The 13,473-nt window shown below is 44.3% G+C and overlaps 1 protein-coding gene across 2 annotated transcripts in view; it reads right to left on the bottom strand.

Annotated features, from left to right (window-relative positions):
* Positions 1–13,473, bottom strand: part of Dok5 (docking protein 5) — a 135,088-nt gene that overhangs the window by 35,936 nt on the left and 85,679 nt on the right. For both annotated transcript variants that reach the window (XM_057781091.1, XM_057781092.1), the window contains 3 exons: positions 11,124–11,238; positions 10,907–11,026; positions 8,070–8,259 (listed from right to left, as the gene is read on the bottom strand). In XM_057781091.1, coding sequence (XP_057637074.1) covers positions 8,070–8,259; positions 10,907–11,026; positions 11,124–11,238 — 425 coding nt within the window. The remainder of the gene's footprint in view (positions 1–8,069; positions 8,260–10,906; positions 11,027–11,123; positions 11,239–13,473) is intronic.

A 13,473-nucleotide genomic window follows, 5' to 3' on the forward strand; every position in this document is an offset into this window, starting at 1 on the left:
TTTCTCTCATTTATTTTTGACAAGGGGTCTTGCTCTGCGGCCCTGGCTGGTCTAGAATCTAGGTAACCCAAGTTGACCTCAAAGTTGCAACAGCCCCTCTGTGTTTGTCTCCTGAGTGCTGGGATTACAGGAATGCCACCACAGATGGCAATGTCCCAAGAGCTTGAGTCCATTTATTCTCAGTGTCATTAGAGCACCTGTTCACATTGGCTACATAAAATTAACCTGACCAATATGGTCAGTGTCCAGCAAGTTATTATAATGGTGGGGAGGGAAGCAACACTCCCGGCTGATAAGGACTGAAGGGTGTCTTGTTTTTTTTTTATTACAATTAACATAGGCAATAAAGAATGTTTCTCCATCCTCAGTTTAACGCCACACTCCAAAGGGGACCCTGTGGCACCGATCCCTCCTCCCACCCCATCTTCCAGCAGAAATTCACCACATGGGCTGTGAGCTCCAGGGTGAGAACGGGGTTCTGTCTTTCTTCAGTGCTATTCTACCCCACCCCCACCCCCACAGGTGACAGCCCTAAGGATTCCTTCATTTCCCAAACCCCATATCAAATGTTGATCCGGGTTCCTGCCAATGTGCTGGATGCAACCCATCACCCTTGCTTAAGGAGCAGGACTCTGCTGAGTTAATGCATGGGGCACATGGAAAATTCTTCCAGGAAAACAATGTTTATGGGTTTGGGAACCAAAGTCAAACAATGAGAAGAGGGCTATATCCACCCTAGACCACAAAAACCCAGAAAGTAACTGATAAAGGGAGCTGCCAGATGCTGCAGGAAGGTTGACCCAGTACCACAACCGTATGGTGGGGCAAAAATAATGGCTGACATTGCCTAGCTTAAATTTCATCCAAAAGAGTACTAAAGCTAAGATTCAAAACATTCTTCAATTAAGTTTATTTCATGAAGACATCTTATGCCATTGCAAACCTGGCTCTTGCCACCATATAAGGCTTTGTGATTTTTTTCCACATCTTTTCTCTAACAAATTACATCAATTTATTAAGAGGAAGAATAAACCTTAACTGATTCTTTAAGGGGAAAAAATCACCTGCTGTTTCTCTTACAATAGAGGTCACTGCTCATCGACTTACTTAAATGACTGCCCTGTCCCTTGAGGCCAAGAAGTCCCCTGTTACTCAGAACTGTCTAGAGGGTGGCTGAGGAGCAGCCAAGTTTGAAGGCACACTTCTTAATCCTGCTGCTCCAAGGGCCCTTAAAGGCTCGTTTTGTTTTGACAAAACTCACAGTAAAAAGTATAGTTTAGATTCTGACCAAATACATTCATCTATTGCTACATGCATCTATCACAAATCATTTAACATGACAATGCTGTCCTCCCTCTCTCAGCATGTGATGCTTGCGTGGCAGTGTTTCCTGTACATAAGGACTCACTAACTAGCAAGTACAACTTCTAACACAATCGCCCTTTGGACAATACCTGGAGTTTTACTTGTTTGTTTTGAGATAGGATGTCTTCATCCTATTCAGTCCTCCAACCCAATAAGTACCTGAGGAAGGGCTTAAACTGCTGACCTACCTGCCTGCACCACCTGACCACTGGGTCTACAGCTGTCTGTCATGATGACTGCTGGGTCTACAGCTGTGTGTAACAATGAGCGCTGGGTCTATATGTGTGTATCACAATGAGCACTGGGTCTATATGTGTGTGTCATGATGAATGCTGGGTCTACAGCTGGGTGTCACGATGAGTGTTGGGTCTAAAAGGCACGATGCAGATCCTTTCTTTAATGACATCATTTAGATCTCTCAAATGCTATGATCAAAAACAAAGGAAATCAAAATGGCTATAGCATCAAGCATTCTCTCCCAACATTCACCTGAAGCCAATGATTGCAGAGACACACACAGATACACGCGCGCACGCACACACACACACACACACACACACACACGATGGAGGAAGGTCATTGGTTAAAAAATAAAGAAACTGCTTGGCCCTCATAGGTCAGAACATAGGTGGGTGGAGTAAACAGAACAGAATGCTGGGAGAAAGAGGAAGTGAGCTCAGACGCGATGCCGCTCCTCTCCAGAGCAGATGCAATGAAGCCAGCCGCCAGGTCAGACATGCTGAATCTTTCCTGGTAAGACTGGTGCTACACAGATTATTAGAGATGGGTTGATTGGGATATGAGAATTAGCCAGTAAGGGCTAGAGCTAATGGGCCAAGCAGTGTTTAAAAGAATATAGTTTGTGTGTTGTTATTTTGGGGCATAAGCTAGCCAGGCGACCAGGAGCTGGGGCAACAGGAACACAGCCTGCAGCTCCCCACTACACACACACACACACACACACCACTGCCACAGACACCATCACAGTCACCACTTACCACCTATAGAAAGAAACAGGAGTCACATCCCTATCATCGTAACTCAGGAAAAAAAAAAACAGACTTTCTATTTGGATCCATAGGGCACACAGAGGGGCAAAATATGGCTAATAGGAAGTAAATTTCTTTTTTTTTTAAGCCTGCAGTAGGCTAGTTAGGTATTTATATATACAGAGAAATCCAATGGTTTAGCTGCTTCTCATCATTTAAGAAAAGTAAGAAATTTTGATTGCTATGTAAAGCTGATATGAGATGTCAGCAACCCGTTCCATTATTTATAGTTTGTGCTGTAAGGGCCCAAACAGCTTGATCTACCAGAGATGGCCAAGAGGTTTCCCACTGTGCGATAAAGAGATAAGATCCATGAAAGAGCTCTCAGTAGAACAGACATAAGACCCCTGGTTTAAATGTTGGGATTGCCTTCTGTTTGCTTAAGAGTGTGTGCCCTTTATCTATACCACATGGCCCACAGAGGGGAGGATGGACAAAAGCTGGCCTTCTCATGCAATTCCCTCCAGCCTCTTCTAGGCCTGGCACACAAGCCCTTCCATCCTGCTTGTTTTGCCTGACTGACTGACTTTGAGCTGTTTCATGAGGAGCGTCTCAACATTAAAATGTTACTATAGGCCTTGACAAAGAGTATAATGGTGAAAGGCCCGAGGCAATAAAAATAAAAACACATCAAACTGACTAATGGCTTTATATAAATCAGCAGGAAGTGCAGGCTGGTCAGCTCTTTAGAAAACACAAGAGAAAAACTTCCTCAGGGGTTCATGCATGGAAGAACAGGAAGGCATTTTGGTATCTTGTGACCCCCTTCCTCCTTTCTCTTTTCTTTATCCACTGGTTTCACTTTGGATGCTCTTTGAAGGATGTCTCGGATTGCATCTTCATCTCAGAGGAAAGGCGGGGACCACATCCCAGAACAACATCAAGGATGCGATTGTGACTGGAGATGGTGGGGACGGAACATGTCTGGGGGAGGACAAAACACCAGACCTTGGCCTGAACTCACACTTGGGATCCAAAATAAGGGAAGTCTTGGGGACAACTTTTGGTCAGAGCATTTTACTATGACAAAAGCAAAATGAGGACACCATCTTTTCCTTTTTCTGGTGGAAGAAGAGGAATTCCAGTCTCCTGAGAGTCTGTGTGAGACCCACCATTCTGTGTGAATTTCTCTACTCAGTATAGTGAGAAAGGAGATGCTCTGCTTAAATTCTTTAAAAAAAAAAAAATGTCCGTGTGTGGGTACCAGATTCTCTGAAACTGGAGATACAAACAGTTGTGAGCTGCCATGTGGATGCTGGGAATTGAACCTGGTCCTCTGGATGAGCAACCAGTGCTCTTAACCACTGAGCCACCTCTGCAGCACTTTTTCTTCCTTGAGAATAAAGAAGGAACTGTCCCTGAAACATTCAGATTTTAGAGACTGAGCAGTGGCTGGAAGCAAGAGCACAAGTCGGGTATCTGCAGGAGACAGCAGTTCAGCTTCCACTTTACTCGTAGACTCAAGGCAGAAGAGAGTCCAGCTTCTCGGCTAGAAAGCCACCTCACCGGCTAGGCTGCATTTAGTGTGAACTATGTTAAAAGCTACTGTTCCTTCTCCAAGTCTGTTTAGATGGCCTTACAAGCCAAGTGAAAACTCTTCGCATAAATTTACGGGAAGCATTTGTGTGTGGAAGTCAAGCGTTCACCTATCTTGGCATCCCCAAAATTTCTTTGTAAGTGATGCCAAAGGCACGAGAGAGACTCTCCCTCTCTGGTCAGTAAGGAAAGGCATTCATGTGTGGAAATAATTTAGCAGGTTCTGCCAAAGGTCTCCTGAGCCTCTCTCACTCCTGCAGAGGCAAAGCCTGGGGTATTAATTTAAATCAGTCAGAGGTGAGGCAGAGCTCAACACTGTGGTATGTGAACCCTGCAGCCAGCTTGAAACATAAAAGGGAAACTCACTGGACACCTGCCACCCTTCTCCAAACAATAGCCCTTCTGGAAAGGCTCCATGGGAAAGTAGCTGCCTGGAGAACTCCTGCCTGTTGGGTCTTCCCACGGAAAACTCTCTGACAGGTTGATTTGCACGAGTGAGATGTCAGGGCTCCGAAGGGGAAACAAAGAACAGGCTGAAGACAGACACCTCAGACAAAAGATGCAATGCATCTCTAGGTCTCCAGAATAAGTCAATTATTACTTTTTAATCGCCAGGGACGAATCTTTGTACAGTTGCAGTTTATTACAAGTTTTATGTTTCAGCTCTGAATCTCTTCAAGGGAGAGATACAAAAAACAAAGATCATGGCTGTAGAGTTAGATCTACTTATCCCAGGAGATGAAATCCAGAAATACACATAGAAGGTCCTATCAGGCTGATCCCCACCCCCACAGCTGCCTGAGAAAAGGTAGAAGGCTCTGGTTCCATGTGTCCAGACTACAAAAGAGCACAAATGGGGGTTCTCAAAACTGAATTCAAGATAAGAAGTTTACACACGAGCACGTAGCTTAGGAAGAATATCAAATTAATAGTATCTTCATAAATCTGTGACTTCTGATGGAGGCTGTCCTTGAACATGACCCCCGAGGTAGCCTCATAAGCAAGGATTGGCATGCTGACAAGAGTGTGTGGTACAGGGGCTGCAGAGATGGTGCAAAGGTTAAGAATGCTTGCTGCTCTTTAAGAAGACAGGCCTTTGGTTCTTTGTGCCCACATCAGGTTGCTCACAACCACCAGTTACTCTAGTTCGAGGGGATCTGATGCCCTCTTCTGGCTTCCAAATGCATCTATTAACACTAACACACACACACACACACACACACACATACTAATCCCTCTTGGCCTTTTTTACTTGGAGCAAGTATATGCTATGATGGACACATTGTTGTTTTGAAACCTCATATCTTTTCCTCTTTCAAAGGCAACAAGTCCCACTCTGTGCTTTGGGGGACTTTTGCCATTCCTTTCCCATCCTGTGAGCTTTGTATGAAGTGCTCAGGAGAGAGCCAAGGTCTCACATAGCCTAAAACAGTCAACATACTGCATGTCATCCATCTGTCTTTCATTGACTGATGTATGGGAAGGCTTTAAAGATCCCAGAAGTCACCAAAACATCCAGGGAGTAGACAAGCTAGAAGAAGCAAGACTCTGGGAGTTTTGTCAGCTGAGCACTGAGCCAAGCCATGCATGAAGCCATCGCTACTTCCAGTCTAAGTCATGACAGACAGTGAATGTCTTTGCCTTGCCATTTTGGGCTACTTCAACTGCCTACTGTTTTCCAGGCTCTGCCCCAGGTTTCTCCCATGTGTCTTTATTTACTCTTAATAACGCTCCAATAGATGAGGTTTATGTAATCCAATGAGCAGGCAAGCCAGAAAAGCTTAGGTCCCATTGTTCTCAGATCCAGTACCAAGAAGAAATGAAATTTTATTTCATAACCTCCAATTTGCAGTATGAAAACAGTATGCCTGGTGGGAGCCTCACTCCTGCTTGCTTCTGCAAGGGAGGAGCACGGGAACCTCACTCCTGCTTGCTTCTGCAAGGGAGGGGCACGGGAGCCTCACTCCTGCTTGCTTCTGCAAGGGAGGAGCATGGTATACTATTAGTTATTATGAAACTGCCTTGTTTTGAAGATATCCAAAAATAACTGTGGAGGAAATTATCTTTACTAATAAAATAAGGCAAATATGAAAGCGTCACACTTGGGGGAACACAAATGATCTTATTATCCAGCATCCTGATGGTAATGATAAAAATCCATCTTTATTTGCCTTTCGGAGAAAACATGAAGTAGTATAGCATTACCTTGTGCCTCACGTTCTGTGTTCCGCAGGCCCTCACCCTGCTCCACACATCCTAAAAGAAGCTCAGAAGTCTCAAAGGAGGAAGCACATTTATCCAACCAAGCAAGCTCTGAGTTTTCCATAAGGATTTTCCTTTAAACATTGTAGACTGGTCACTGAGATAAAGGAGGAGCACACATCTAGATGTGAAGGTTTTATCTATTAATGCTATGACCTTTGCTGTCCAGGAGAGTAGCCAACTCCCTGCTCTATCTTTGAAAGTAAAAAAGCCTAGGTATGTGGTACACATCTGTCTGCCTATTACTTGGGAGTTGGAGGCAGGAGGATCAAGAGTTCAAGTGTGAGGGTAGCTTGGGTTACAAGACACACCATTTCAAAAACAAGAAAACTAACCACAAAACAAAAACCAAAAGAAAGAAATCAAGAAAGGGAGGGAGGGAGAGAGGGACGGGATAATAACTAATTAACTAAAAGACTATATGCGGAAGAAAAACACTTTTTCAATTTTTTTAGAATGTTCTGAAAACACTAAATTGATCATATTCCCCAAAGTACCTGTGAAATACCCGGGCTCTGATTAAAATGAGGTAAACTGACTCACTGAAAGGGATCATTATTCTCCACCTATTCACTTGAGTTAGAGGCTTGGGCAGTGTTCAGAACTTCTGTTTCCCCCTTTAAATCAATATCACTCCCTGTAAAATAGCTATCAGATTTAACCCACGACCTTCAATACGCTAACCTGGCTGTTACAACTGCAGTGTAATGTTAAGGCACACACAGACGGCCTTACTCCATTTTAAGACAATGTTTTTATCAATTCTTTGAGAATTCTATTCATGCATTTTGATCTTTTTAACTTCTACTCCTCCAGATACACCCCAGCTCCCTGTCTCCCAATCTACCGCTCAACTTTGTGTCTTCACCCTGGTGTTTTGCTGTTGTTGTTTCTGGTTTTGCTTAACAAATAACCCATCATCCAATGTGTGCTCTTTAGATGCTCCTGGGCGTAAGAGGTCTACCTACCAGAAGACATGTCCTGAAAGGAAACTGACTCTTCCTCTGCCTGAGGTCACCCATCACCCACAGTTCTTCAGTTAGGGTCATGGTTTGTGAAGCCTTCTCCATTCGGTGCTAGAATGTTGATGGGCTTATAGTTCTTAAAGCTTGAGTCATTTGAAATTTTAAAATACAAAAAGGGGGTTGGTTTTTGTTTGTTTGTTTACTTTGGGGGGGCTGGAGGGATTTTGCTTTGCTTTGTTTTGCTTTGCTTTTAAAAGGAACCTAAACTCAGGGAGGAAGCGCTGTGGGCAGGGAGGTAAAATGTAACACTGACCAAAGGGATCTCTTTGTAGGCCATGATGCCCCAAACTGGCACTTATATCCCCTTCACTCCCACATTTGCCTCTAACAGGAGCAAGGGAGACCCTGAAAGGGCTCAGTGGGATAGCAACAAGCAAGCTTTAGAATCGAGCATTTCCAGCATGTCTGCCATTTGTTAAATAGTAAGCAGACTGCAACCTGTAAAGTGTCAGGGGTCCGTCCTCACATGTACGATCTACCCTGCCAGTTCACATACAGTAGTGAACCTTGAATTACAGCAAGGAAGCTGCTCACACGACAGGGAGCAGGCCTCTACTCAGCTTAACCCAGTCCGTGGTACGGTTTACCAGCTCAGCTTCAGTTTGGGGCATGCCATCAAATCAAGGAATGAAAGTTCATGTCGTATCTGTGAAGTGTTAGAATCTTGCCTAGGAGTGAGGGGATTTGGCTGCCTGGACACCATGCTATTGTCTTTCCATAAGACCAGAGTTTATGAATTTTCTGGCGCAAACTTCCGGTCCAGTTCTATGACCTGAACCTCGATAAAGGAAGCAGACACCGGACAAAGATGTATGAAAAGCTACACACTTACCTCCCTGCCTCAAAAGTGAACCACGTGGTGTCACGTCCATACCGCCGCAGGGCACTTAGCGGCCAAGAGATGAGTTTGACTCTGGGATTCTGGATGTCCCAAAGACAGATGTACTCATATGTTATCTGCAAGGCACATTCGCCATGTACATCTAAGTTAGGAGATGGCATCAAATACACATTGAATCTCTCTGGGAGAAAAACAAAAGGTTAGTCTAAAATCCCCAGGAATAAAACAGCAAAGACATCGTAGGAATACAGAAGCATTTAAAAAATATGTACATGCTACGGTTTGGTGGAACATTCAGGAAGATAAAGGTTATAAATGAGATTTTACATGCAGTCGCTATTACACGGCATAATGATACACTCTGCGTGTCGACACACACTAAACACTATTGACGTGAGCAGAGATCAGTTTTAGACATTTTCAATTTTCATCATTATAGAAAAGTATGCCGAAAAAAGACCAGAGAATCGTAAGCACTCGGAGCAGAGTTTCCCTGCTGAGTGCACGTTAATCGCACCTACACCTCTGTACACACAGAAGGTACAGGAGCGCAAGGATGGGCTTCTGACTTGTGATCCTAAAGTAGCATTAACCAGTTTGCAGTTTCTATAATCAACCAAATAAAGCTGTACCCCGAATTATTGAAACCACACTTCACAGAAACAGCGTGCAATTAGCTGACCAACAGCTGTGAAGATGCCAAGGGAGATACTTAAAAAGAGTTTTAGCAAAGAACTTTGTTTAGCCAACTCTGGGAAGAGATAGCCATTTGTTTCCTGGAGTGACTGTTGACAATGTCACCAAGATTATGGAAACTAGCTGGTAACTGTAGACGATCTCCCCTGAACAGTTACATTGTTTTTTTTTTATTATAACTTACAAAAATTCATTAACAAAAAAGTTAACAGATTCAAATATTTCTAAGTGAAATATGAACAAAAATATTATGACATTTGCTAGCACAGTTGTATCTATCCATCCTAGAATGGATTCCAAACATCTAACAGGACAGTGTGATGCTAACAATTTTCTATTAGGAATGGTCTAGGTTAGCTATCTTATAAGAAAAATCATCAAAACTTCCGTATTTTATTTGAATTTAGCAAATAATAATATTAAGACTGTCTACATGAACGGACTTAGGCCCCTGCGATTTAAGTCTTTTGAATTTATTCTCAACTGTCAATAGTCAAATGATGTGTACTTTCTAGAAACTATCGTGAAACAGCTATGCCCCTTGAGAGTTCTGGACAATGGATTAAACTGTTTTCAGTAAGTAAGAGGTAAACGAGACCATCGTTAATGGATTCTGTTAGAGGCAAATTGATTCGCTATAAAAATAAATTAGTGGGGCAGGAGAGAGGTCGGTGGTAGAGTGCTTGCATCTCATGCATTGGTGAGAAACCATTGTAAGTGCACGGATTTGAACTCCTCCAAAATCAGATTATAAAGTGCTTCCAAAGACCAGTGCAGGTTTGTAAGAGCATGCAACAGGAGGAAACCCGAGCACACAAAGCTGGCAGGCGAAAAGGAAACCTTAGGCACCGTCCTCAGTTTGACTCACAACCCTGTGCGTTTCACTGTGCCACAAACACAAACGCGTGAAGCCTAAGGGCTGAGCCAGCCATTCTAAAGGATGGCAGCCATCAATCCTTTCCGTGCCCTGGCCTGTACCCTCAAGGCCCTGGCTTCTTCTTCTCTGCCTGAGTGAACCACAGAAGGAAGGTCCGGGCTGGGGTGAATGGCCTTGGTAAATGGCTTCACCCCTGTGCAGCTCCAGTTCTCAGCCCCACTAGAGGCTGCTCTGCCCTAGCCAGCACCTCCAAGTCCTGATCAACAACAGCTGGTATGGTGATATATCATGGTCGGTACCGTGCATTCAGCATGGGCAAGACCATAAATGTGTCATGAAGACACAGCTCCGCTGGGAGGGAGAAGAGTCTTAACTAGCAGCTAGATGGCTCGCAGAGTGCAATTCCACCTCTGCCCTGTCTGCCATCAATCTAGGCAACCCAGAGCCGCTTCCACTTGGACAAGTGTCCATAGGTCAAGTCGGGCTCTGAAGCAGAACCCTGGGATCCAATCAACCCAGTGGTTAGGTTTAGCTATTTGAAGATGGAGCAATTCTTCCAGGCTCACACTATGAATCAACATTGATTTTTGCTAAAATGTTCATGAATATTTTGGCCATTATTATTTTAAAGGATTTATTCCTAGATGGTGTGTTGAGCTGAGTTGGCTCAAGGGTTGAATTTCTCTCATCACAGATTTTTAAGTGGGTTTAAACTTGATGAAATATTCAGGGGGATTAAATTCTATTAAAAACACTGGAAAGTGTTCGAACATATTTTAAGTGAGAAGGCAATGAAGGGAGTCATCCCACATCAAGGCTCGTGCATCGTAAATGGAGACCCGTGATCACAGTTTGGATTCAGACACTAACTACTTACTACATTTGGAACAAGAAGTTTAGCTCTCTGAGGTTCTGGCTTTCCCCGTCTATAAAATGGGGAAGGTCCTAATACTTAAGGGGCGGAGCTCCTCTGCAAATGTCACCGTTGGATGTTCACAAATCATCTTCCATCCAGCAGATGCACAGCGTGGTCCTTAAAATTGCTGACTGAAACCATTAGTGTGGGTTCTTTTCTACATCCCAGAACTCTGGAGGATGAAATTCACTCCAATATTAAGGTTGAGGGCTATTAGAACTCACTTCTCCATACATTTTCATAACTCACAACCATATAGAATGAAGACGCCTTGTCCTTTATCACAAGGGAGCAAACAGGTTATGAGAGAGACAGGAGGTGAGGGCTTCACACACGTACCACTCTGCTCTCGTTCCACCCCCGTAGCCAGTAAGTCAGGCTCTCCGAGGCTGATGTCATTGATTCTGGTCCCCACACACTCCATCTGGAGAACTTTACACCACTCATCGGCCTCAAGATCTGCGGAAATGGCAACGACCACGACAAAGATAAATATACACACACACACATAGGTATCAAAGGCCAAAGCCCCCTCCCCCACTTGCCGCAAACAAACCTGATTCACAAGCAAAGGTCTTGGAGGTGTCATCATTGAAGTAGATCCCTATAGCATGTTTCTTGGTGCCCTTTGGCAATCGGGCTACATTTTTCACATTGTTGAGTTCTGTAACCTGAAAAAAAAAAATCAAAATTTGGAAGTCTGGTCACATGCTCTGCATGAACACTTCCTACCTACAGTCCCAGAGGTGAGACCCAGAGTGTAGTGAGCCCATCGCCTGCAAGCCTCGCTTCACAGAACAGAAATGAAGGCTCAGCATGAATCAGAAGGATGGGAGGTAAGGAAAGGTGGTCCAATCCATCACTAAATTATCACATCTGAGGGGAAGGGTCTGAAATCTCAAAAATCATGCCCATATTCAAGAGTCGAGCCATATATCACAACTCAGAAAGACCCCGTCACAAACTTGGTTTCAACCTCTCTGACTCACCTTGAGCTCCTCGGAGATCATGGGTCTTGGTCTTAGAGTATGAGAACACCACACAGTACCACCCCGCTCACATCAGTATCAAGTTGTCCTATTATACATTGTGCCCTCCCTTTCTCACAGTCTTAGCTATTAGCACTTACAGAAATCCCTCCCTGCCATAGAGGATGCTAATTCATGGTGCTTCTACAAGGGAAGTTCTGCCGGGATGAGGTCTTGTCAGCCTGGAGGGGCCTGCAAAGAGGAAGGCTTACATGGCTTTTTGGTAAGTATTTATTTACAAGATAAATAAGCCTTTCACAGTGGCAAGCTTAAACTCCCCTTAACACCCCCTTAAATGTTATACAAAAGAATAAGCCTCCCATCAATCTTAGCCTGCAGTGATGCTGGACCACCTCTCCCATCCATTACCCTAAATTCAATAAATGCCTGACTTAAGAAATACCCAGGAAGAAAAATAAACACCCTCCACGGGCACATTAATCTGATCATTTCATTTCCCGGCTTCTTAACCTCCAGTGGCCCTTCTTATAGTATAAATGCAAATTTATCAGCATGAAATGCCACACAGAGATCCTAAGAGGCTTGCCATACCAGCATCTCCAGAGACTCTGCAGGATATGGCTTATCCTCCATCAGCAAAAACCCCTTGGCACTCACTACACACAACTGCTGATTTGGTGTGTGTGTTTATTTTTGTGCCAGAACCCAATCTAAGCCACTGACATTTTTCTATAATTATTTATTTGTCTCCCTACTTCCCCTTTAAACCCCAGGAATTCACTGTGCAAACAGTGCATGGTCTCTGCAACCTCGAGGTTTCATTCTGGCGTTTTTATGCAGGAAAGTCAATACCGCCAAGATTTCCAGTTACACTTGGCATGAAAACCCAAATCCTGGTGTGCAAATGACCGTGACAGCCCTCTGTGTCTCCTCCACACTTAACTCTCTAATACACTTCCACCCATGTCACCAAGCTTTCTATGGCCTAACCAAACTGGACCCCACTCTGTTCAAGAACTAATCATGTGGCTTCCAATGCCCAGAGCCTTGCCTCCTCTCCAGCTACTGCCCTCCAATCATCCCCAAATCTTAATTTAGATCTCAGTAACTCACTGGTTCCCTCCTGGAAACACCACCCCAATATTCAAACTCCCAAGCTACCCAATACGTATCTTCCATGGCTTCCCTCTTGACCCTCCACCAGCTACATGACTGATTGGTTTAGTTCTTCTCTTGCCTAATGAGAGTTAGCTCCATATGGCAGGCACTGTACTTATGTTCATTATTGTTTCCCGGGTCTAACACAGAGCTCATCTCTAGGGAGCTGAGCAAGACCTAAGTGAGCTAAGATCCCAGTGAATGTATACCGTTGACATGAGCACAACCATGCCCAGAACTCCAAGGCCTCCAACTCATGGGACATTTGCAAAGTCAGTTCCCCATATGTGCCAGGCTCAAGGGGGTTGTCGCCGTCCTCAGGGGTCCCAGTATGAGTGTTTATAAGGGAGTGACCATTGTACACAAAGACTAGCAACTGCAGCTAGTTCCACCTCCCAGATGTTTACAGCCTGAGACTTCTCCCCTAAAGAGACCTTCAGACCAACTTATCCCCTTCCCTAATGATGTGGGTACTAGACACAATGAGGCTGTAGGTGCTGAGGTAGCCAGAACCCCTACCTGATCCCACACAGCCTGTGCATCTGTGTGCAATTTCTTCACTGCCCCTATTGAGGGTTTTATGACACAGATCTTGTCCTCTGGCGGGTAGTCACTCAATATATGGGCTCTATGAGCAAAAGACTAAACTTGCCCGCAGATTTATCTTGGAAGTCTACTTTTCCTGAGAAGACTGCCCTGACCCCCATGTGAGTTTGTCATTCTCTTCCCTAAGCCGCCATACATGGGACTTGAAGCTCT

The sequence above is a fragment of the Chionomys nivalis genome, chromosome 9 (genome assembly GCF_950005125.1).
Source record: "Chionomys nivalis chromosome 9, mChiNiv1.1, whole genome shotgun sequence".
Classification (NCBI taxonomy): Eukaryota; Metazoa; Chordata; class Mammalia; order Rodentia; family Cricetidae; genus Chionomys; species Chionomys nivalis.